This window comes from Tachysurus vachellii, chromosome 11 (assembly GCF_030014155.1).
Source record: "Tachysurus vachellii isolate PV-2020 chromosome 11, HZAU_Pvac_v1, whole genome shotgun sequence".
Taxonomy (NCBI): Eukaryota; Metazoa; Chordata; class Actinopteri; order Siluriformes; family Bagridae; genus Tachysurus; species Tachysurus vachellii.
In genome coordinates, this window is record NC_083470.1 from 21,800,567 (window position 1) to 21,825,042 (window position 24,476).

Genomic DNA, 24,476 nt, shown 5'->3' on the forward strand with positions numbered 1-24,476 from the left:
AAATGGTTATGTACAACGGAACCAGCATACTGTCAAATTATATATATATATATACATTAATTATTTTTATTTATTATTGTTATTATTATTATTTTATTATTTGTTTATTTATTTTATCAAAATCAAAAATAGTGTTGTACATTTTTGTTCTGCATTTATATATATCTTTTGCACTGGTTTTCCCATTTGACGTCATAGCAGTGTTCACTTGTAGTACACATTGTGCTGCATTCTGGGAAATGTATTGTAACCTCATATTTCTAGACGGTGTAGCGCCTGCGATAAAACTACATTACCCATCAGTATTCCATAACCCCAATAAGTCTGAAACATGGCGTCGCCGGAGCCGCAACAGGACCGCGGCGATAATGAAGAACCATTAAAGAAAGAAGGTGGAGAAACGAAGCCTGGTCTAATTTCTTTCGGTTTTAGCAAAAAGATAAATAAAGTCAAAACTGAGAAAGCAGAAGAGCGAGATTTTTTAACAGGTGTCGAGGGAAAGGAACTAAAGAGGTAAGCTAATGCTACAAGCTAACAGTATTTATCTAAGCTAGCTGCTATGTTTAGCTCCGTGGTGAGGGATTTAAATTGAAGTAGTTTATAGATCATTTATGTCACACATATAACGTTTGTCCGACTAAAGGATATTTTTAGTGTATTAGATCTTTTTTTAGTCCGTCTTGACATGCTCATTATTTATATAAATGATAATATTTGGTAAATATTTTAACTTTATCAATCATTTCTATTGAGTAAATTCTATTCTTCTATTCTATTTCTATTCATGTTTTACTCGAGTCCTAGACACGACCTAATATACCCAATGGTCACAAATATTTTCTGTGTAAATCACCCCAACATGCAGCACCAAGCCGGTGGAGAAACCTAAAGAGCTCATCATTCCTCTGATCCAGAAGAACCGATGGTACAGACACGAAGGGGTGAAGCAGGAAGATGGGAAGGAATCTCCATCAGGACAGCAGCAGGACTCTGTGGAGTCTCAGGCCATCAAAGAACTTATTGAAGGTGTCATTTCATGCTTTCTACACAATGTTCCAGAATATATAGTGGTGATATATTAAGACTAGTGAACATATGAAATTTCTGTACGTGTGACAAATATTTCCGTTCTTGCTGGTCTATGAAACTAGCAAATCACACCACTCTGTCTAACAAGACACATGAATGTCGTTTGCTCTTTATGTCTTCGTATGTAAAATATGTACTTATTTTTGCATACAAACCACTATAGCACATAATCAGTAAATGTCATGTCAAATATTCTTGCTTGAATGTCTCCTCCTTGTTACTACTCTCTTCTCTCAGAGTCTCAGAAGCAGCAGGAGAGCTGGAAGAATGGTCCTCAGGTCGACCCGAACCTGTCCATCCCGCTGCTCATGCAGAACCAGGTGCCGCAGGGCTTCGAGGATGGAGATCACATTAGCGTGGACCTCCGGCCCGAGTCGGTGAGTCAGGAAAGACAGGAGAACGTAGAAGCCGTAAAACATGAAGGAGAATACAAATCGGTTCTTGGGACGATGGAATAGAAGATTGTGTAACCAGGGAGTACAATGAATGTCAAGATGATCCCACACTTTACACAGTTGACCTTGGAATGAAGTTCTATACACATAACTAACCCCTAGTTCTGCTGACTTCAGCATCATCCCACCTACCGACTAGACCTGTGTGTTATACAAATGCACTTGTGGCTCATTTAGATGAAATGTTCATCTACAGTTCCAATATTAGAGCTGACCTCATCTATAGTGATATACATGAGTGGGAGGTTATTGTGGTATAATTATTAGAGTTTCGCATGAATAGGTGATAATGATGATGCATAATGCCCAGTATAAACTCTTCCGGTTTGTGTGTGTGACAGATAAAATGCATGCTTTTAAACATGTAGCATTAGGGTACAGAATTACTGGGGCACACGATCACGTCATGTAACGGAAGAGGCGGCAGTTAGTTAGTTGTTTAGTTACACACATTTCATTATTCCTTGAATTGGATGGTTGGGACACACTAATTCTGATCTCGGGTCAGAATTAAAGATGCAGTGTGAATTATCAGCTCCGAGATCCTATTTCTGTCAGGATCTGGTGTTAAAGGAGTGGGGTGAATTAGTTCAACGATGCTTCTGTGACTCTATAATAAATACTCAGGCTTTAATGCGTACATACAGAGTGCTAGTGCTGTTACTTATCTGTTACAGCCTAATCTCGAAGAAGCACCATTTTACTACCGAAATGTCTGTATACTGTATTCCAGCTGCACTAGCTATACAAAAATAACTCTCTTGTAGCAGATTCTCTGTTTATCCAATCACATTTATTTATGTAAATTATTTAGCTAAAAGCAGCTCAACAGAGCAGAGACTAGCTCCAGGACTGGATGCATTACCTAATAAACAGGAGTTTTTATTTCATTTACCATCTCCAATACGATCAACGGTTTTACAATAGTTATTAAAGAAAATTTTTAATTTCTATAATCTTAAGAAATACATGAAGCCCGTTCTTGAGCCCGAGTGACAAAAATGGAAGGGAATACAGTAACCACGTACAGTACACATCTACCCGAGACGTATGTGCACAGCCCGGTTCTCGAGTCGGTCTATCAAATCCGGCTCTCTCTGGTCAAATCCGGTCATCTGCATACGGCTGTGTCAGCACGGGGTTTTTCACTCCTAAATACTCGAGACTCGAATAGCAGGTCCCTGAAAAGGCATGCATGCGGGTGTGTGGGCGTGTACGAGGAAAAGGTTGCGTTACTGAAATGAGTGATGAAGCAGCCCCGGTGTCTGGTCACTACTGCTTACTTGGCATATTCTCTTTGGCTTGTTCTCACTTCCGTTCTCAGCCTCACCCTCGCTTTTCCCCAGTCCTTTAGTATGAAGTGGAGAGTCGCAACAGCGTTAGATTTGTTACTTGTGTGTGTTAAGTAAAAGGATTTCGAAGAGCATCTAATTATCACCTCATGCGCAGCATCGGGTTTATCTGTGATGAGCGTATGTTTTTAATTGGCTGGGTGTGGGAAGATACTTGGCAACTGACTGGTGTGAATCATGAGGAAATGTATCTGATTATTCATCTACAGAAGCAGACTGTGTGTGTGTGTGTGTGTGTGTGTGTGTGTGTGTATGTGTGTTTATTTATATGATCTTTATCTGTCAGGCCACAGAGGCTGATTATGAGCAGATTCCGGTGGAGGCGTATGGACTCGCCATGCTGAAAGGAATGGGCTGGAAGCAGGGAGAAGGCATCGGCCGTACATTCAAACAGTAAGACATCATCTCTGTCAATGTGTCTCTCTCTGTTAAAAAGATTAAGCATCAGACATATTTATAATTTTGTAGTTTGGAACATGATCCTAAACAGTGTGATTGTCCTGGACACACTCGCAGTGTTCACCTGGCTTCAGGTTTACGTTGATTCTTTCTAACTCCCTTACATCCTTACATCCATCTTACATCATCATAAATGTACACGGGGAACACAACACAACCCTTTGGTATTGTGCACAGTAAAGCAACTCCCCTGTTCACAACGTTCCTGACGTTCCCCCGTCCCTCATACTACACGTCTGTTGTGGAAACTAATGATGTCATCACCGGCTAAAACACACGCGCTGGTTATTTTGTGTCCTAAACAACTTTTACAGGAATCATAGTACGGTTCCAATGCAACCGAACTCACACCACCTCCCACAGGGTTTGTGTCCTTGTCCACATGACAGCTTTCACAATAGCTTTTACTTTTCGTTGTGAGCCATGCTCTGTTTTGGACATAACCGTTTCCCAGTGTATAAGCCCTTATATTTCAGGTGTGTGGTTCTAATCCACCCTCCATGTGACACCACTTCCTCCTGCTCCCGCAGTCTTTACTGATTGCACCTGCCCTCAGTATATTCTAACAAACTCAGCTATTCCAAGCCTAGAATAAAAACAAACGGAGTGTTGGGACACAACCATTTAGGTCATCGTTGAGTTAAATCGCTCATTTAGGACAATTTTATAACCGTCATGAGAATTAGGATGTTATTTATGTAGGATGTATATCTTTAGTTAACACTACAAGAGTCTCCGATAGTAAAATAAATATGGAACATTCAGCTCACTCTCGTGTGTTCGGTCTGACCTGAAACACGATCAGGTGTACAATTTAAAAAAAATGTACTTCTTAAAAAAAAAAGGCACTTTTTTAAGGCTTGTTCTGTAAATCAGCAGGTTTTAGCTTCGTGAGGATTTTAAATGAAACCTAAAGAACAGCAGTCTGCATTAGAAACTCCTGGTCTTGGTGTGTGGTGTTATTTTTGCTTTGTTCGTAACTTTGCACAGTTTGGAGGAATAAAGCTTGTGAGTCTATGACAGTATATCTGCACTCAGGCAGGATTGAGGATTGGTTGCTTGAGGTAGCAAGTTGATCCTGTTTTTATTTTACCCTGCCATCTGTCCTCATACAAACATGAACTGGGTTTGTTTGTTTTTTTGTTTTTGTTTTTGAGGCAGATCATTTGTGTGATACTCTGGATGCTTTTTGTGTATATAGTATACATATTTGTGTACGCTTTCTGCCCCGTGTGTCGTTATAAAATAAACCAGTCTCCACTGTTCACGCAGGTTTGCATGGAAGAGTGCGTCACACTTATTCCCCGAGCTGAGTAGAGAGCAAGAGCTAAAGTAATAAAGTGCTAACAGATTAATCCATTGGTCTTTTCAGTCGCATTCACAACTTGGCTGTGGGATGGTGATTGTTCTGTTCACTTTACACTGTGTTACTGTTATTTTATCTTCACTATCTCTCTCTCCTCTCTCTCTCTCTCTCTCTCTCTCTCTCTCTCTCTCTCTCTCTCTCCCCTCTCTCTCTCCTCTCTCTTCTCTCTATTCTCTCTCTCTCTCTCTATTCTCTCTCTCTCCCCTTTCTCTTTATTCTCTCCTCTCTCTCTCTCTCTCTCTCTCTCTCTCTCTCTCTTCTCTCTCTATTCTCTCTCTCTCTCTCTCTATTCTCTCTCTCTCCCCTTTCTCTTTATTCTCTCCTCTCTCTCTCTCTCTCTCTCTCTCTCTCTCTCTCTCTCTCTCTCTCTCTCTCTCTCTCTCTCTCTCTCTCTCTCTCTCTCTCTCTCTCTCTCTCTCTATTCCCTCTCTCTCCCCTCTCTCTTCTCTCTCTTCTCTCTCTATTCTCTCTCTCACTCTCTCTATCACTCACTCTTTCTCTATTCTCTCTCTCTCTCTCCTCTCTCTCCCCTCTCTCTTCTCTCTCTCTCTCTCTATTCTCTCTCTCTCTCCTTTCTCTATTCCCTCTCTCCCCTCTCTCTTCTCTCTCTCTCTCTCTCTATTCTCTCTCTCTCTCTCTCTTTTTTCCTCTCTCTATTCTCTCTCTCTCCTCTCTCTTTATTCTCTCTCTCTCTCCTCTCTCTATTCTCTCTCTCTCTCCTCGCTCTCTCTCTATGCTCACTCTCTCTCTCTCTTTTTTCCTCTCTCTATTCTCTCTCTCTCCTCTCTCTTTATTCTCTCTCTCTCCTCTCTCTATTCTCTCTCTCTCTCTCTCTCCTCGCTCTCTCTCTATGCTCACTCTCTCTCTCCCTCTCTCTCTCTCGCTCTCTCTCAGAGATGTTAAACCTATAGAACACCAGCTAAGACCCAAAGGCCTGGGTCTGGGAGCCGATCGCTCTGCCATTAAGGACCTGGAACCCTCAAGGCCCCGAAGACCCCCTAAACCTGGAGAACAGAGGGATAAAGATGACGAAGGATTAGTGCTGGGACCTGGAGGGTGTGTACTGGTCCAAACCGGGGCTCATAAAGACCTCTACGGGAAGGTGAGGTTGGAAATGAAAATAAATAACGATCTGCTCGTATTGACTTCAGGTCATGTTCCGGTTGTTTTTGAACAGTAGGAGTTTTGTTTTGGAACGCTCAGTGAGTGTGTGATGTTTCCTGCAGGTGTAAGTGTCTGAATTCACTCTGAAATCATATTTAATCAGAAGCTTTTAGTTACAGTTTGGAGAAAATAGCACATGATATCAGAGAGTTTCAGCAGATGACTACATGCTAATCTAATTCAGCATTTGGATTCAGCATTCTTTTCTCCATCCCTCCCTCCCTTCCTCCTTGTCTCTGTCTGTCTATCTGTCTGTTTCAGATAGAGGGGGTAGATACAGACAATGCCAGAGTGGTGGTGAAACTTGCCATTGGAGGGAAATCGGTGACTATCAGTCAGTACACATTACGCCTGGTGCCTCAAAAAGAATACGACAAATACAGCAAAGACCTGAGTGAGTCTCCACCATGAGCGCAAGTGTTTTAACCCCTTCTTTAATAAAAGAAATCCATGTCTCTCTGTCTCTCGCTCTCTGTCTCTCTCTCTCGCTCTCTGTCTCTCTCGCTCTCTGGCTCTCTGTCTCTCTCGCTCTCTGTCTCTCTCTCTCGCTCTCTGTCTCTCTGTCTCTCTCTCTCGCTCTCTGTCTCTCTCGCTCTCTGTCTCTCTCGCTCTCTGTCTCTCTCGCTCTCTGTCTCTCTCTCTCTGTCTCTCTCGCTCTGTCTCTCTCTCTGAGTCTCTCTGTCTCTGTCTCTCTCTTTGTCTCTCTCTGTCTCTCTCTGTCTCTCTCTCGCTCTCTCTCTCTCTCTGTCTCTCTCTCTTTCTCTCTCTGTCTCTCTGAGTCTCTCTGTCTCTCTCTTTGTCTCTCTCTCTCTGTCTCTCTGTCTCTCTCTCTTTCTCCCTCTGTCTCTCTCTCTGAGTTTCTCTGTCTCTGTCTCTCTCTTTGTCTCTCTCTCTCTGCCCCCCCCCTCCCCCCCCTTTGTATTCATTGTGAGATGAGCTGAGAGGGTCTGTGATGTCTGTAGATATAGCAGATTTTTCTTTTTACCCGTTCTCTCTGGTTGCCAGGCCGGCTCAGCAAAGCCCACAAGGAGAAAGAGAAGGAGAAGGAGAAAGAGCAGGAACGTGAAAAAGAGAAAGAGCGGGAGAAAGCACGCAAGCAGCAGAAACCAGAAGAGAAAGCGAACGTGAAAGACGAGCGGCGGAGAGATCGGCACCTGGAGAGAGAGAAGGATCGAGAGCACGAACAGAGGAAGAGGAAGCACAGAGAAACCGATACGGACAGGTGAGTTGACCTGAAGAGGAAAAATGCCTCTTAATTCTGCTGTCTGTTATTTTTAAATAATATCACTTTTTTATTTCAGAGACAAACCTCCTCCGATGAAGGAGTCTCGCTCGTCTCCATCTTCCTGGCTCCAGAGAGACCTCCGCGTGCGCTTCATAGACAAAACCTTTAAAGGAGGCAAATACTACAACTCTAAGGTAGCACGTCATTCAACCTGCTTGAACAAAAATGTTGCAGCTGACACTAAATCTATCTCTACAGCATCCTGAAGCTGTGCTTTGTGACTGTTGCACTTTTGTCTGTGTTCAGATGAGAATCGAGGACGTCATCGCGCCACAAATCTGTGTCTGTCGTACAGACGAAGGACGACTGCTGGACGGTGGGACACTAGGTTTTGTTCACTACCAATCATTTTCACGATTGAACCCGAATCATAAGTTTTACCGTTTGTTTCCTCTTCTGGCTTTGTCTCTTCAGATGTCAAACAGACGATGCTGGAGACCATTGTGCCCAAAGGAGATGCAGACAACATCATGGTGGTGCTGGGAGAAAACAGAGGACAGGTAGAAACACACAAACACCGTTAATGCAGAAGTAAAAGCAGACGTCGGAAGCATATGGTGGTGCTCAGTTTCAGCCTTTACTGTCACACCTACGATGAAAACTTGGTGCATACGGCACACAAAATCAGAAACGCTTCAGGAGTTTTGATGTCGTCATCTGATGTTAGATTTTGCATGATGATTGTCACATTTTTTAACGTTCCTTCTTTAAACAAAGCCGTCGTGCTTTGCCTCTACTTCCCTCATGGAAGAAGGAAGCCGCCGTGAAGCGATTAGATTAGATTCAACTTTAGTCATTACACATGTACAAGTACAAGGCAACAAAATGCAGTTTAGGTCTAATCAGAGTGCAATAGTAGCAAGTGCAGGATATACAGTGTTTACAAGAGTTTCATTCATTCATTCATTCATTCATTTTCTACCGCTTGTCCGAACTACCTCGGGTCAGGTGTCATCAGGCATCAAGGCAGGATACACCCTGGACGGAGTGCCAACCCATCGCAGGGCACACACACACTCTCTCATTCACTCACGCAATCACACACTACGGACAATTTTCCAGAGATGCCAATCAACCTACCATGCATGTCTTTGGACCGGGGGAGGAAACCGGAGTACCCGGAGGAAACCCCCGAGGCACGGGGAGAACATGCAAACTCCACACACACAAGGCGGAGGCGGGAATCGAACCCCCAACCCTGGAGGTGTGAGGCGAACGTGCTAACCACTAAGCCACCGTGCCCAAGTTAAATACAGTGGTAATAGGGAAGTAACAAAATATATGGCTATTACTATAAACATGAGATGAGCACTTATGAGGATCAGCTAAACACTGGGATTTCCAAATGATGTGAAATTCAGCGTATACTCATTAATTTGCACAACTTTCTTAAAAGAATAAGCTGTTGTTACACACCGGTCTGTGTTAATAGTGACTTTCTATTTTCACGCACCTGAACATGAAAACAAAACGAAATGTGATCGGTCGCTTTATGTGTCAGTCGGACAATAGAAGCTGCTGCTACGGAGTCCAGACTTTCGTATAAAATTACAAATGCAAAATAATCAGAGAATACTTTTGGTGTGACTTATAAATCTGAAATTGCTACAGATTGCAGAATACATTTTTTTAAAATAAAAAAATAGGTATTAAAATGCTGAAGTAGCTTAAGAGTGATTAATTCATTCATTCATTCATCTTCTACTGCTTATCCGAACTACCTCGGGTCACGGGGAGCCTGTGCCTATCTCAGGCGTCATCGGGCATCAAGGCAGGATACATCCTGGACGGAGTGCCAACCCATCGCAGGGCACACACACACTCTCATTCACTCACGCAATCACACACTAGGGACAATTTTCCAGAGATGCCAATCAACCTACCATGCATGTCTTTGGACCGGGGGAGGAAACCGGAGTACCCGGAGGAAACCCCCGAGGCACGGGGAGAACATGCAAACTCCACACACACACAAGGTGGAGGCGGGAATCGAACCCCGACCCTGGAGGTGTGAGGCGAACGTGCTAACCACTAAGCCACCGTGCCCCCCAGAGTGATTAATAATATTGATAATAAAGTTGTGTGTGTGTGTGTGTGTAGGTGGGCCACATTTTAAAGCGTGATAAGGAGAAGTGCAGGGCCATGGTGCAGCTGGAGCGCTTCGAGGAGAAGGTCTTCACTCTGGAATACGACTCCATCTGCCATTACGTGGGAGATCACTGACAAACACCTCACACAAACAACCAGATACCCTGCAGCCACCAACACGACCGTCTCCACTCACCCCGGAGGAGATGCCTACAGCCACGACTAGCTGGATTCACTCAGACGTGCCACTTCACATGGATCACATGAGCACCGTCGCCTCCTCAACATGCGTCTGAGATTTTACTGATTACTGTTTAATGTTGTTCACACTGCATTCTGGTGGCTGGCTGGAGAGACTACAGAAAACTTGTCGGATCAGAACCGGGACTGGTCAAGGGTATGATTTGGGGTGTTCTTCACTGTCCTCTGTACATAATGATGTTCTCTTCTGGTCAAGATCCTGAAAACAGACTGCTTGTAGTAGATTTTTGTACATGTGCCATAATCATTATCATATCAAATGCTTTTTTTTATAATAAATCTCGTGTTGGTCGTCAAGGTGTTGGATATTTGAGTGATAATTCAGTATGCACTCATCTGACACTATAATAGGAACACATGTATCCCTGTTCATTTATTCATAATTATCTAATCAGCCAATCGTGGCATCACATCCTCACTCAGTCTGGGTGAATCTGCTGTAGTAGTCCATCCTTCTCGTGGTTCAGGTGTTGTTCCTTCTGATATGTTTTCTGCTTACCAGAATATAGAAATATTGAGTTATATTTCACTGTGTTTTAATGTGTATGTGATGAATAAAGGCTTGATCACTATCTCAAACCATTGAAGTCACCAATATGAAACAATTTGTCCCTGTTCTGATGCTCTGAAGCGCTTGCTGAAACGTGATTGGCTGATTGAATGAATGTTTTTGCACAGGGATGGGTATAAAGCATACTTTTGAATTTTGGCAGGTTGGAATATGACACTTTCTGTATTTCTCATAGCAACATAAACATCTTAAATGTACTAAAGAGTGGAGTTTGCATGTTCTCATTGTGTGTAAGGGTTTCCTCTTCCAGTCCAAATAGTCTCTATATAGCATGTGTGAGACTGGACCCTGTGATGATTTGGCAACCCATCCAGGGTGTTTCCTGCCTTGTGTCCCCGATATATTTCTCCTTAAACCGACATCAATCAAAATAGATTTTAAAGCAGCCTCAGTACACAATGCACAAAGGTCTTTAGAATAAACCCAGCATTATTATTCATTTTTATTAAAAAAAAAAAAAAAAAAGAGCAAGCCCGGAAAGTGAACATGTCCATTTAACATCAGTATGGTAAAGATGGTTCAGCATATAAGAGACACAGCAAATACTACAAATAGTATAATACAAGGTTAGATTTACAAACACATTGAAGTGACGGTTGAGGAGTTGCCATTAGAATCGTTCTACTTGGATCTAGAGGCAGGATCCAAACCTATAGATTTATACACTAGACTCTTTTAGATTTGTCCAGAAACCATAGAATTTATTTCAACTTCATGACACTGATTGTTTCCATTCCTGACAGGACTGGAGCCGAAGCAAAAGGAAGGAAACCATTAATCGAAATATGACTCATTTTCAATCCAGGGAGCTTGTCTGCATGTATTGTTTAAAGGCTGTTCATATTTATCATTCTCCAGGTTGTTATAAAGGCTCTATAGATGCTTTCTTCCTGGTTAGTCGTCATTGTCGTCGTCCTCGTCCTCCTCCAGACGTCTTGTGTGTTCAGCGTTGGCTCGAAGCACGGCTCCGGGACTGGGATACGGCCTCTGCTGGAACAAGGGTCCTGCTGCCGTCGTGTCTGCTCCCGTCTTAGCCTCGTTACGCTTCGGCAGCCCGGAGGACCACAAGCCCCTGAACACACACACAACGGTGGTTTATCAACATCTTTCATATATTTTAAATGGACATAATCAGAAAAAAGTGTTGATTAGATGAAATGACTCTGGTGGTCACCTTGGTGCATCTGAATAGGCACTGGGATCCATAGGATCCAACTCTTCCTGCTTCCGGCTTCCACCTGTATAAAAAAACAAAGTTAGAAGTTAAAAGAAAAGCTAAAATCTATCATACCAAACACTGAGTAAAAGTTTGCAGGATCCAGTTTGCAGGAATTTGTTAAGCTTAATGTTTAACTGCTTTACTATATTATACTAGAAGGAATTTTGTGGCGTTACCTCTTTTTGACTTGTTGTACGGGCCGTTGTCCTCTCGTCTTATTCGTCTGTCCCGGTCTCTGTCTCGCTCTCGGTCCCTGTCTCTCTCCCTATCCCTGTCTCGGTCTCTGTCTCGATCTCTCCCATCATCTCTATCACGGTCCCGGTCTCTGTCTCGATCTCGCTCCCGCTCTTTGTCGCGATCGCGCTCTCGGTCTGATTTCTCGTGGTGACCGTCTCCTCTGTTGTCTGTGATCTCCGCTGCGAGCAGAAGAAAATGAAGGAGCATTTCAGACCGAGTTCTGAACATCTGAGGGTTTCACAGGGTTTCTCTAGTTTCTCAAAGGAAATGTTTGCATTTCAACTATTAAATCTCTCACGTCGGTCTCGTTCCAAGCTGTGTACTGGAACTGTGTTATTCTGAGAAACACAAGAGTTTCCCCTTAAGATCTATTAACAAGTTTAGTAGCTCATTACTTTAATGGGGAAAGGATAATGCAGTTATCCCCTGATGTGCTTTGCAATATATCGCAGCTGCACTAGTGTTCACATTACCCCGATGTGACAACAGGATACAAAAAGCTCGGATCCTGCATTAACAGCAATATAAGTCCGGTACAGAAAGCAAGTTCAATCCGTTCAATCGTATACCTCTCAGCTTCTTCACTGCTTTTGTGATGACTGCACTGGGGTCGTTGGGTGACAACCAGGACACCAAATCTGTCTCCACGTTCCAGTAGTACGGAAGTCCACTAAAACAAACACACAGGGAATCTTGTAACAGTCATAGGAATCGTGTCATAAAGAAGATTTTTGGTTCAGTGTAGAATGTATTCCTCTACGCACATCAAATTTAAACTAGAGTCAATGCATTGTCAATGAAATGTCTTGTATAGTCAAATACAGGAATGTAGCAGCAAAACTGAACCAATGACCAGTATGATGTGTTAACATGAAAGTGACACTGTACAGTGTTGTGTTTCTCTTCTTTAGTGTTTTCACCTGATTTACCTTAATTTTATGTTTCGTGCTGTCCTTGTGCTACAATACCCAGAAGACATTACACAATGGACAGATTAAAGTCCAATTCATGCAGCGTTCAAGAGCAGAATTTTCAGAACGGGAAATCTTAAACTAAACCACTGAGGTAAAGAATATTCGTTTGGTTATTATCATGAACACGTCACACTTTGTATTGCCGAATGCTATGCAACATCCACGAAAGTTCATGCGTGCTATCTGCTATAAACAATCATTTCTTCACCGGTGTGACTTTCCTCTCGTGTAACATCAACAAGACAAAAACTGTCACTTTAAAGAGACATCACAAAGCCATCTGCAACCAAGGATGAATGCTGGAGGCTCACGTTTCATCCTGCCCATATGAAGCTATATTATATCTTCATATTATATCATATAAATTACAGATCAAACTCCATTTAGAGGTGCTGTTACTCATGAAGTACCCTGGAAGTAGAAGAAAATACTTGAATCTTCTTAAACTACACCTTGAAGTACTTACCAATTCGGGTCAAACACTTTGTACCAATTGCTGGGCAGGTTTTCGAGTCTTGTAGCTTCATAGTCTACGTTGTTGTCATCATAATCCTCAGCAATGATTTCTTCTTCAGCTTCTTGCAATTGAGAGAAAAAGATAAACATCCAGTCACACGGTGGTGGATGAAACCCTGAAATGGCTCTGAATCACGCAAATAAACATCTTACCTTGGTCTGACTGTTTCACGATTCCTCTTTTGGCCAAACGAGCCAGAAGAGCAGGTGGAAGAGGCATCTGGAGAGAAAACAATATGTTTCACATTTATCAGACTGTATATTTATAATCACACCCTCCAGTGTCACCCATATGAGGATGAGGTTCCCCATTGAATCTGGTTCCTCTCAAGTTTTCTTCCTTTACCATCCAAGTCACCCCAGACTTGCTCATTGGGGATAAATAAATACAAATTGTGAACTAAATATATAAATATACTAAACTAAATATAATTTTTTTTTATTCTATTAATCTTTACATTAACTTTTTGTTCTATGTTTATGTTCTGTAAGGCTGCTCTGAGACAATGTCAATTGTAAAAAGCGCCATACAAATAAATTTGAATTGAACATTAGCTGTGTTTAGCTTCACATAGTTAGCTTAGCTAGCATAATGCTAGCTCTATAGGCACGATAAAGTACTTCCTGCGATTTATAAGTAACACGTATTTCAAACAATACAGCATATAAAAGTTATTTTGCAGCGTTAAAACTCAATAACAAGCGACAATACGCTTAAATTTACCTTTGTAACGAAACCCAACTACCGCCTCATTCAACTAAGAAAATAAGCATCTCCTCGCCTGGCGCAGTAAATTGACGTCACTCGACGCCTATTTGTGTTTGTTCCTTTTTTTTTCCAGTTTTTTTTTTTTCAAACTGTATTTTTATATTATTGTTTACCTTTTTTATTTTTTTTATTTATTCGTGACCAAATATATAAATTTATATAAAGTCTAAACCTAAATGTTACTTGGGGCAAAGTCTAAAATAATAATAAAAAAAAAAAAGTCTAAATATAAAGTTAATCCGTTTACACTACGGTTGTGTTCCAAATCCGCTCCGTACTCCCTATATTAGTACACTCCCTAGGGTTTGACTTCCAACCTAGTGAACACTATATAGTGCACTACGTCTCTACTACGAATGTTTTTCTAAACAACCTACTGTCGCTAAAATATTGCGTCACGGTTCATGTTTACCGACTAAAGTTTATTATGGAAGAATATGCCCGTGAACCCTGGTAAAGTATAACACACCTGACAGCTTTATCTACCGAATAGATCAGATTTAGATCGAATTTAAACACAAATATAAAGGGTAGATTTTTTTCTTAATCAGTTTGATTAGACATACACACATAACAAGTATATTGCTTGTGTTTTTTTGTTCTCTCTGGTCATTTATATCAGATAAAAACCATCATATGTGGATGTTATTAATATAATTACTCATGGTAGCTCATCTGTACAATTTTATAGCAGTGAACTAAAGGTGTTTAAAGTCAAAACAACACCTGATACACTCATATTAGATCTACACACAGATATATAACACACACTGTGTCACTGCTGTGGATCTTTTAATATGTTATAATACTGCCATGTTATGTATATTTTTCTATGATGCATAAAGACTATTTTCACACACACACACACACACATATATATGTGTGTGTGTGTGTGTGTGAAAATAGTCTTTATGCATCATAGAAAAATTTTATATATATATATATATATATACATATACATATAGCTCAGTTGTTATGTAATATGTTGAGCTACTGGTCAGAATGTTGTGAGTTCAAATCCCAGCATTACCAAGATGCCACTGCTTTTTTGTTTGTTTGTTTTGTTTGTTTGTTTGTTTGTTTTGTTTCTTTGTTTGTAAAATTGTTGCTCTGGTAGATGCCGTGACTGGAAACTTAAAATTTTGCTGGAAACCTGTTTTCTTTTTTTTTTTTTTTGAGTGGTCTGTTTATGTGAAATATCCAGAGAGCATTGAAATGGAGCTGTTTAAACTCCCAGCAACACTGCTGGACCTGATACACTCATACAATCCCAACACAGCCAAGCCTCCACTGCTAGGCCTTTGAGCAAGGTCCTTATCTCTCAACTGCTGGGTTGGGTGAAAAAATAGATTAAAAATATGTTCTGCAACTGGACCAAATGGCATAAATGTGTTATTTTTACAAATCGGGTTATCCCTTTATATTGGAAACAGGTTCTGAGATACTGTACATGGTAACACAAGCACCTAATAAAACAGGATGTAAGAATAGATACATACACATGAGTAAATATGTAACCTAGGAAATGCAGAACTGAAACCTGTACATCATCCATGTGTGTATGTGTGTGTTTTTAGTCCATGGAGAATAGTAGACGACTGTGGAGGTGCCTTCACAATGGGAGCCATCGGTGGTGGGATTTTTCAATCTGTCAAAGGCTTCCGAAATGCACCCATGGTGAGTTTCAGTAATACAAACATAAAAAGAACATCCCGACTCTCAATTCTTCATGATTATAAACAACACCCTCTGTTTCTCAGGGCACACGACATCGACTGAAAGGCAGCGTGAATGCTGTGCGCATCCGAGCTCCACAGATTGGAGGTGAGCTTATCGTTTTTCATCGTATTGTGTTGTGCCGTCTGTTCTGTTCTCCTAGAACAGTGGTGAGGTATAAAGAAGGTTCACACAGACAATATTTGACCTGAATTCCAGTTTTGTATTACCTGTTTCCTCAGTGTTCATGTTCCTATTAACGAATAAGAGCTGAAAGGGGTTGGGGTTACACAAATGAGAACTTGCTGCTTTTTTTTTACTTCTTTATCTGTTCTTATTTATATCTCCTTTTTCATGGGAAGGATTTATTGTCCTTTTTGCACTGGACTCTCCTTACATGACAATACATGCTGACAATCAGATAAACCGGAAACAGGAATAAAGGAATAAAACACTAATGTGGGCTGTTAAAGTAAAATAATCATTGATGGAAGCAGAATTACACTTATCACACAAACACTGATTAGTTTCTAGCCCAACAAAAAGGTTTTATTCCTTTTAACCTAAAGCAGTTTGCTAATGCTAACAAATGTGTAGTATTTAAAGGTCAAAAAGTTGTACACATTCTCAGTTTATAGCAATATCTCCCTTACTAGCCTCTTTTTTTATGGTAATAAATCTACAAAAAATGCAGCTTGTTACATTAACTAGAAACTAAACTATTCCTTATTTGTAAGGAATATGTAGTTTTCAGAGATTCTTTCTGAGATTTGAATCAGCACAGAATCTAAAAATAGCACTCAGTTTGAAAAAGCATAGTAATATATTAGTATGCGATTATACTAAAGTGACAAGTTTACTTTTTGTTTGTCTGCTTTAGTGTTGTATAAAGTACTAGAAAGCAATACCTGAGTAAAAGTACAAGTATCGTACTAGAAAAAGACTTTGGTAGAAGTGAAAGTTACCTTTTAGAATATTACTCAAGTAAAAGTCTTAAAGTATCTGATATTTACTGTACTTAAGTATCAAAAGTCATTTTCTGATATTTAATGTACTTAAGTATTTGAAGTAAAAGTAAAAAGTAAAATTTCAGTGATTTTCGGTAGGCATAAGAGCAGGGGCGGTTCTAGGGTCTCATCTTTAGGGGGTTTTAGCCCTCAGTGAGAATTTAAAACAAGAAGAGTTTTATATTATATATTATATGACTACATAGTAAGCCAAAAGTTATGGTATTATTAAATGGCAAAAGTGGAAACCAGAATTTTATGCATGATGTAATGATACCAGTCTTGAATCAAATCAGTTCTCAAATCAAATTATGTGTGCATTCTCTACAGTGTGTCCAATGAATGCAGTCATTAATAAAAAATATTCACAAGACAAAGACCAAATCAATAAATGTTATTTTTATTTAGTATTGAATGGATTGTTTGCATTAATATTTTGTTTGTGCTATCAACTCTGGTAATAAGTATAGTGAAATTTCACTGCGTTTGGTTGCCGTCTTTGCGGCTTTCCGCCGATTAACGTTATAGATAAACACCTCCAGCTCTGACCTGTGCTTCTCCGTAGAGCGTGCTGAGCGTAATGCAATCCAGGAGCAGTGATTCGCCAAACCTCCCTTATTGCAGTCGCACACATTTCTTCTGATTTTATTTTGTAGTAACGAGTAACAAAGATGCTTAGTGGAAATATAACGGAGTAAAAGTATACATTTTATCTAGGAAATGTAGTGGAGTAAAAGTGAAAGGTGACATAAATTTAAATAGCGAAGTAAAGTACAGATACGTGAAATTTCTACTTAAGTACAGTAACGAAGTATTTGTACTCCGTTACATTACAACACTGGTCTGCTTGATTCTTACATTTACGTGTTTGAATCAATCTCTGTGGTTCTGTGAATTATTAGTAGGCGACGTGACACTTTTAATGAAACCAAGTCGATTTTTACTTCGGAAACACCCTGACCTTTGTTGTGTGACTCACAGGTAGTTTTGCAGTGTGGGGAGGTCTCTTCTCCACTATAGATTGCGGCTTGGTGCGGCTTAGGGGGAAAGAGGACCCGTGGAACTCCATCACCAGTGGAGCAATGACGGGGGCCATACTGGCTTCACGCAGTGAGTATACAATGGCACAGCATTGGGTTTACGCAGCGGTCCAGATTTAAATGAACACATTTACAGCTGTTCTCAGTTAGACTCCGAAATGAACTTGTCCAAACCATTTTCTCAATATGTGCAGTTCTTCATCATAGTCTCCACCTACTGTATAGTTCATGACCTCATGTCACCATGTGCTATTGTTACGACCAATTGCAGGTTATAGTGTAGCTGTAAATTAGTGTGACTTTTTTTAAGAGAGCACAACTCATACACAAGCTCCTATTTTCAAGTACTTTATAGCCAATTTTTAACATCTCTCTTTCCATGGCTCTGACACTATTATCAGAGCTGCCATCGATGAAAATGAATCAGTCTTGACCAATCAGAATCGAGCTTTCTAGATTTGATGGTAGATATACTGTAGTCACACAGTAACTATTAATTAGGAGGTATGAAATTAAAATATTGATGTTGTAATATGTTAGATTCTTACATCCGTCCTTCCATTTTCTTACACTTGGTCAAAGGGAACCTGGTGTCTGTTCCAGGGGACTTAGGGGACATGCTGGACACTCACTCACACACCCATTCACACAGTACGGACAATTTAGAGATGCCAGTCTGTGTACAATGCATGTCTTTGGCGGAAGAAACTCCTGAAGCACGGGGTTATCTCCACATACTCCATATACACATAGTGTACTTCTATACATATATCATGTGTATTGTTAGTACTTTTTGCATTCATTTCAAAATGCTGTACTATATGATACTGTGTACTGCGTAAACATCTTCAAATATGGTGATAGGATTTTTTTTCGCCAATAATGCCCACTCATTAATCAGACGTATATTATGTATATGCTTTCTCAGGTGGACCCTTGGCTATGGTGGGCTCTGCCATGATGGGAGGGGTTCTGCTGGCCCTGATCGAGGGCATCGGCATTTTACTCACCAGATACACAGCACAACAATTCCAGAACTGTGAGTAGCTCAATACTTGGTACAACATTTTTATATTTTTGAGTGTTGAGAGTAGTTGTTAAGAGGCAAAGATTCATTGTTGGTCTTGGTGAAAGATCCTTTTTGTAAGTAGATGTATAAACTTTGGTGTTTACAGTTTAGTTTGAGGGCAAACTTGATTTCAGAATCATGATTGTAAGATGTCTAGGCAATGTGTTAGTAAGACCTGAGAACGTGCAGCATAAAAGCATGTCGATAAAGGTCAAGAGCTTGAGTCAATGTTCATGACAAACATCAGAGTGGGGGATCTCGGTGAGTTTAACTGGTTTAACTGGTTTAACTGATGATTCTGGCTTGCCATGGTTTGTTCGGTTTGACTACTTCAGAAACTGCTCATAAATTTCACAGACAAATAGTTTCTAAAGTTTGACATAAAAACAAAAAAATGCAGTTAGGAACAGTTCTGTAGATGGAAACACCAAATTGTTCAGAGAGGTCAATGACCAGACTGGGTATTATAACTGGAATCGGTTACAGTGGGTACGGTTAAAGATTACAGTAACATAACCTGATCTTTTTCCAATCTTTAACTCTCCAGTTTCACCCAACTGCATGAATTTTATGCGTTGTTCTACTGCCACATGATAAGATGGATAACTGTACGATTGATCATGTATACAAGCGTTCTTAATAAAGTGGTCAGCTGGTGTATGTGGAACACAGTATTATTTTTTTATCCTCATCACTTCAGCTGCATTTACTATTCCTATACATTATTAGAACTTATCTAACGCTTATTTTCCCTCGCTTCCAGCGAGTCCATTTCTGGAGGATCCTAGTCAACTTCCTCTCAAAGACAGTGGCCAGGGACAGGACAGTCAAGGCTACGGACAGTTTCAGTAGAACTGCTACTCTTGCACTACAACGTGGGAAGGATAAAGAAAAAGCTATATTCGTTGACGTTTCCATTAGAGCTTGTGTCAGATTTGTTTTCCTTCCTAAAGTCGGTATATATGGTAATCACTCAGGGTCATTTTGTCATCTACACATCTACAGTATTTGTAAAGTGAACAGGTAAGGATTATTATCATCATCATCAACATTATATTAGTTTGAACACAATCTCTTGAAATCGCTTTAAAATTACAATCATTGTTCAGTTATAAGATTGAATACTTAATTTTCTGTATTTAAAGTATGTTTATGAAACGGTTAATCAAACATCAATAGTTGCAAATGGTTTGTCACAATGTTACACGTGACTCTTGCTTGTTTTATTAGATAAGGTTGATTTATTATTTATTTATGGGTTCCAACAAAAAAAAAAGAATGTGAATGTAGTTTTTTAATAAACTGTTTTGCGGTAAATTGGAATAGTCTTTTCTTTTCCCTCAAATGGTTATAAATCTACTAGTAATTGAAATGAAAGTATAAAGAACAAATTTGTGCATACGGGATATCGCCATAGTTTTAGCCTTCACCCCTATATGAATAGAGTAGAAGCCTTTATTTGTCACATACATTACAGCACAGTGAAATTCTTTCTTTGCATATCCTATCTTTGGAGTTTGGGGTCAGAGCATGGGGTCGGCCATGATACAGCACCCCTTGAGCAGTGAGGGTTAAGGGCCCAACGGTGGCAGCTTGGCAGTGCTGGGGCTTGAACCCAGAGCCTTAACCACTTGAGCCACCACTGCCCCTAATGTGGTTCTTCCCCATCTGTTACCACAAAGATGGAAGTGCACAGTTGTTTTGTGTAATGTTGGAACACTACAACACAAAGTTGTATTGTTTAATAATAAACAAAGCGATATCCATGAGAGATGGTGTGCCAAGGCTGGAGTGGCCTGCACAGGCCTCTGACTTTAACCCCACAGAACATCTTTGATATGAACTAGAACACTGACTGCACCCCAGACCTCAGCGCCTGACCTCACTAATGCTCCTGAGGATTAATGAACACCAATCTCCACACTCACTCACTCATTTTCTACCGCTTATCCTAACTACCTCAGGTCACGGGGAGCCTGTGCATCAAGGCAGGATACACCCTGGACGGAGTGGCCAACCCATCGCAGGGCACACACGCACACTCTCATTCACTCACGCAATCAAACACTACGGACAATTTTCCAGAGATGCCAATCAACCTACCATGCATGTCTTTGGACCGGGGAAGGAAACCGGAGTACCCGGAGTAAACCCCCGAGGCACGGGGAGAACATGCAAACTCCACACACACAAGGCGGAGGCGGGAATCGAACCCCCAAAGCTGGAGGTGTGAGGCGAACGTGCTAACCACTAAGCCACCGTGCCCCCCCCCAATCTCCACAGTCAGGCTCAAAATCTTGTGGAAAGCCTCCTTCCTCCAGAAGATGGAGTTTATTGGAGTTTATTATCGCAGCAAAGAGGCACATATTAATATAATGGTTTATTAATAACAGTTCGTTATTTTTTTATTGCTGTTACTTTTTTATTGCTGTTATTATTTTATTTAATTTATGAAAAAATATAATTACTTTTATTTTGTTACTATTATTACTAAATTACTAACTATTTTATTATCTGTATTTCATGATGTACAGCACATTGTGTTCGGCTTTGACTGTTTTAAAAGTGCTTTATAAATAAATTATTTTTATTTTATTATTATTATTACTATTAATATTATTACTATTATCTTTTATTAGTAGTAGTATTTATTATTATTATTGTTCTTATTATTATTAATAATAATATTGTTCTTATTGTGATTTTTCTTCTTCTTATTAATAATATTGTTCTTATTATTATCATTTTTCTTCTTTTTTCATTATTATTATTATTATTATTATTATTATTTTCCCTCTTATTAATAATGACTTTTTTTTGTTGTCGCTCGGCGAACTGACGCAGCTTGATTACGTCACCCGAACCCGCTGCATTCGGGGTAACGTAGTTTCTTACCCGTATCGAAAATGGCGGACGTTCAGCCTCCTCCTTTCCGGAGCCTTGATGATTTTATTTTCAGTTCCGCCCGGTTCTCCGTGCCAGATGTCCGTAATTTAGAGAGATGGAACCACCGGATAATTAACAACTTGCTGTATTACCAGACCAACTATTTTGTCTCCGCTTTGTGTTTCCTGCTGTTAGTCGGGTAAGGACAGCCGTGACGCGTTCACTCATTGACTAACCCCGCTGCGTTATGCTGTGTTTTCAAAATACACAAACACAAATATCTCTGAATTAAACAGTTTCAAATTATACTTCTAGTTATCCTAATTTATTAGTAAATAGTAATATTAATAAATATTCTAGTTTTTTTCACCACAGCAGGCCAATTGTCCAAGCTTCGTTCTGTAAGCAGTATTGGTTTCTTTCTTAATGATAAAAACAGTGAACACTCCATGAAGTGACGCCTTTATTCTAACATCTGGAATCATGACACACATTAGATGACACGTGTTAATTATATTTTATAAGATTATATGTTAATTATATCATGACCAAGATCAAAAGAGTGATTTATTTAACCCCACATTCATCTCACATTTCCCTGTATTGAGATTTTTAGCATAGAGTTAGCAAATACACAAACTAATAGATTTTTGAAACTCACTTCCTGTTCAGTATTCTAATTATATTATTAGTGTTTACAGGTTAACAGGTCTGGTACAATGCTGTAGGACATTAAAATGTACTTTAGATGACTGAGAGAGGGAAAAATATGTTTTGAGAATGAGAAAAACAGGGTTAAAAATAAAAAATATTGAACATTAACTCATTCATTCAATTAATTCAACATTAATTCAAAAATATATGAAAAGTCAAAGTACTGTAGGTTACTGAAGGATAAACTCTTATATATATATAATTTTTACTTTACGTTCATATTTGAAAATGTAAAAATCAGGGAACAGAAATGGCACCCGAATTATGGAATCACCTTTAAACAGGTATAGGTGTATCTTTAACAATTTCTGCCTTGTTGCTTTCCTCTTCTATCTCTCACAGTTACTTTTTACTCACTTACAGTGTCTTTACTATGCTTAGGTATTTCCGGCCTTTTCAGCTTTTCCTTGGAGCAGCTGTGGTGATCTCTGTGTTTTTGGGCTTCGTCTGGGCAGCAGAGAACAAGGCCGTAGTGAGACGCTTTCGGAGGAACCATCCTTCTCTCTGTCTGATTGCTATTTTCGGCTCCAGCTACTTTTTACTATCTATCCTTGGAGGGGTGGCCATCTTTCTCTTTGGCATCACCTTTCCCATTTTAAGTTAGTATCTCAATGTCTTTTATGTGTTTAGTGCTGTGATGATCTGCTGCTCCAAATCTTTGTAGCTTTAATATAATCTTTAATATAATTATCACAGACCTGATGTATTTTACAATCATCCAACTTTTCAGACTTTAAACAAGTATAGTATTTATCAGTGTGTTTTTGTGTTGGTGCATTTTTGTCTGGAAGGTGCATTGTGGTAAAACTTTCAATTGCATATAATGTTAAGAGCATTTTAACTTGGGGAAAATTAGGTAACATAATGTCATTAAATGAATTCAACTGAATTCAGGTTGAATGTTGAGAACTTAATCCGATAAATATTAGAAATGATTAGATACTAGAAACTTCCAGAATTCTATTAATTGCTCGGTGTTGCTATGTATTGCTCTGCTGATGATGTGGACCAACAACAAGGTATCTTTACTTTCCTGCTAATAATCTTAACATTCTAAGCTTTGGTTTTAACCTCTTTCTTTTAGTGATTCTGGTCCATGCATCTGTCAGGCTACGGAGCTTAAAGAATAAAGTGGAGAACAAGTTGGAGAGCATTGGACTGAAGAGGACACCTATGGGACTTCTGCTGGAGGCACTCGGCCAAGAGCAAGAGGCCGGCTCGTAGTGTGCATTCCTGTCCTGAAGCAACCTTCAGCAATCCTTAGCAATCTTTCAGCAACCTTCCCTTAAGTCCTAAATGCTATAAGCAGTATGTTTTTACTTATGTGCCATTGTTTATATACTCAAACGCAAAGGGCTTGGGGGAAGAAAAATAGGAGTATGTATAGCTGATTGCAAAACTTTGCATCCCCTCTGGTGTTAAATGGAAAAACAAAACGTAAAATCAACAGATAAATAGTTAAACCATGAGGTTGTAACTATTAATCTTCTAGTCTAATATAATTCGTCATTTTTGTTACTTGTGCTCATGAAAGAGCATCTGTGAAATGAAAACAGTACACGTTATTTTCGTCAAATACATTTCTGCATTTCTCATCTTAAACTAAGGGTATGCAAACCTTTTCCGCTCTACTTTGTCTTAAGTGAAGTATGATAAATGAGTGTCTACAATGTACCTGCCTTTAACACTCTAGGTTTATGATTTTATACCGTTGAAAATGGATTCTTTAAACGTATCACTAACAGTGCATTGTATCTGCCATTTTTTATTTATTTTTTTACTTTTGAATGATTTCTGTTCTTGTTGCACATGTACACATTAGTGCATTACCTTTCTATAGTTGTGCTGACATTCCTGAAGTAATGAGGGCCTTGTTGATTTCCTCACAAGTTGTTGTTCGTGACCAATGCATGACACATTTTTATATTTAGAAGAAATTGTTTTGTATAGACACTTCAGTTATTTATGTTATTTGTCTAATAAGATATATCAGATGGTATCTGAAGATTCCCACAAATGACTGATTCATTATTGAGGTTAAACATTACAAGTGTTTATATTTTGCTCGTTCAAGTGGTTTTTGTCTTCACGCACAGTATTATAAGAATGTATTTGCTCTGGCTTTGTCTTAAATGGACCTCAGTCTGTTATTGAATGTGTAGTCTTTTCAATAAAACTGACATGATTTTTGAACGTCACTCATTTTTATACATTTATATTATGCTTATATTATGCAATA

The 24,476-nt window shown here is 39.6% G+C and overlaps 4 protein-coding genes across 6 annotated transcripts; 3 read left to right on the plus strand and 1 right to left on the minus strand.

The window, feature by feature from the left end:
- Positions 1–313: 313 nt before the first annotated feature.
- On the plus strand, positions 314–10,098 carry gpkow (G patch domain and KOW motifs). The gene is made up of 11 exons (XM_060881793.1): positions 314–513; positions 866–1,026; positions 1,327–1,466; positions 3,183–3,289; positions 5,616–5,823; positions 6,147–6,279; positions 6,891–7,107; positions 7,187–7,304; positions 7,417–7,486; positions 7,585–7,670; positions 9,271–10,098. The coding sequence occupies exons 1-11, from the start codon at positions 332–334 to the stop codon at positions 9,391–9,393; spliced, it is 1,545 nt and encodes a 514-aa protein (XP_060737776.1). The 5' UTR covers positions 314–331; the 3' UTR covers positions 9,394–10,098.
- A 468-nt stretch (positions 10,099–10,566) lies between these two features.
- pqbp1 (polyglutamine binding protein 1) lies at positions 10,567–13,841 on the minus strand. 3 transcript variants are annotated; one of them, XM_060881788.1, is made up of 7 exons: positions 13,761–13,841; positions 13,190–13,256; positions 12,987–13,095; positions 12,116–12,216; positions 11,486–11,725; positions 11,265–11,328; positions 10,567–11,162 (listed from the first exon to the last, which is right to left on the minus strand). In XM_060881788.1, exons 2-7 carry the CDS (start codon positions 13,254–13,256, stop codon positions 10,985–10,987), a joined length of 759 nt encoding a protein of 252 aa, XP_060737771.1. In that variant the 5' UTR covers positions 13,761–13,841; the 3' UTR covers positions 10,567–10,984. The 3 variants fall into 3 exon arrangements, with proteins under 3 accessions (XP_060737771.1, XP_060737769.1, XP_060737768.1); XM_060881786.1 differs by having other exon boundaries at positions 11,486–11,722; positions 12,987–13,098; XM_060881785.1 differs by having other exon boundaries at positions 12,987–13,098.
- A 347-nt stretch (positions 13,842–14,188) lies between these two features.
- Positions 14,189–19,591, plus strand: timm17b (translocase of inner mitochondrial membrane 17 homolog B (yeast)). Its single transcript, XM_060882281.1, has 6 exons — positions 14,189–14,258; positions 15,383–15,482; positions 15,566–15,629; positions 17,510–17,638; positions 18,497–18,607; positions 19,401–19,591. The coding sequence occupies exons 1-6, from the start codon at positions 14,233–14,235 to the stop codon at positions 19,487–19,489; spliced, it is 519 nt and encodes a 172-aa protein (XP_060738264.1). The 5' UTR covers positions 14,189–14,232; the 3' UTR covers positions 19,490–19,591.
- A 1,914-nt stretch (positions 19,592–21,505) lies between these two features.
- praf2 (PRA1 domain family, member 2) lies at positions 21,506–24,435 on the plus strand. Its single transcript, XM_060882033.1, has 3 exons — positions 21,506–21,722; positions 22,619–22,836; positions 23,322–24,435. The coding sequence occupies exons 1-3, from the start codon at positions 21,544–21,546 to the stop codon at positions 23,459–23,461; spliced, it is 537 nt and encodes a 178-aa protein (XP_060738016.1). The 5' UTR covers positions 21,506–21,543; the 3' UTR covers positions 23,462–24,435.
- The last annotated feature ends 41 nt before the right edge of the window (positions 24,436–24,476 follow it).

Excerpts from the sequence above, each read along its gene's own strand:
- gpkow (XM_060881793.1), top strand. The coding sequence starts at position 332 with ATGGCGTCGCCGGAGCCGCAACAGGACCGCGGCGATAATGAAGAACCA. Across the intron at positions 1,467-3,182 it reads TGGACCTCCGGCCCGAGTCG|GCCACAGAGGCTGATTATGA; the intron begins GTGAGTCAGGAA and ends TTTATCTGTCAG. Across the intron at positions 7,305-7,416 it reads GCAAATACTACAACTCTAAG|ATGAGAATCGAGGACGTCAT; the intron begins GTAGCACGTCAT and ends GTCTGTGTTCAG.
- pqbp1 (XM_060881785.1), bottom strand. The coding sequence starts at position 13,256 with ATGCCTCTTCCACCTGCTCTTCTGGCTCGTTTGGCCAAAAGAGGAATC. Across the intron at positions 11,726-12,115 it reads AGCAGTGAAGAAGCTGAGAG|CGGAGATCACAGACAACAGA; the intron begins GTATACGATTGA and ends TTCTGCTCGCAG. Across the intron at positions 11,163-11,264 it reads GCCTATTCAGATGCACCAAG|GGGCTTGTGGTCCTCCGGGC; the intron begins GTGACCACCAGA and ends GTGTGTGTTCAG.
- timm17b (XM_060882281.1), top strand. The coding sequence starts at position 14,233 with ATGGAAGAATATGCCCGTGAACCCTG. Across the intron at positions 15,630-17,509 it reads CCGAGCTCCACAGATTGGAG|GTAGTTTTGCAGTGTGGGGA; the intron begins GTGAGCTTATCG and ends TGTGACTCACAG. Across the intron at positions 18,608-19,400 it reads AGCACAACAATTCCAGAACT|CGAGTCCATTTCTGGAGGAT; the intron begins GTGAGTAGCTCA and ends CCTCGCTTCCAG.
- praf2 (XM_060882033.1), top strand. The coding sequence starts at position 21,544 with ATGGCGGACGTTCAGCCTCCTCCTTTCCGGAGCCTTGATGATTTTATT. Across the intron at positions 21,723-22,618 it reads TGTTTCCTGCTGTTAGTCGG|GTATTTCCGGCCTTTTCAGC; the intron begins GTAAGGACAGCC and ends TACTATGCTTAG. Across the intron at positions 22,837-23,321 it reads CATCACCTTTCCCATTTTAA|TGATTCTGGTCCATGCATCT; the intron begins GTTAGTATCTCA and ends TCTTTCTTTTAG.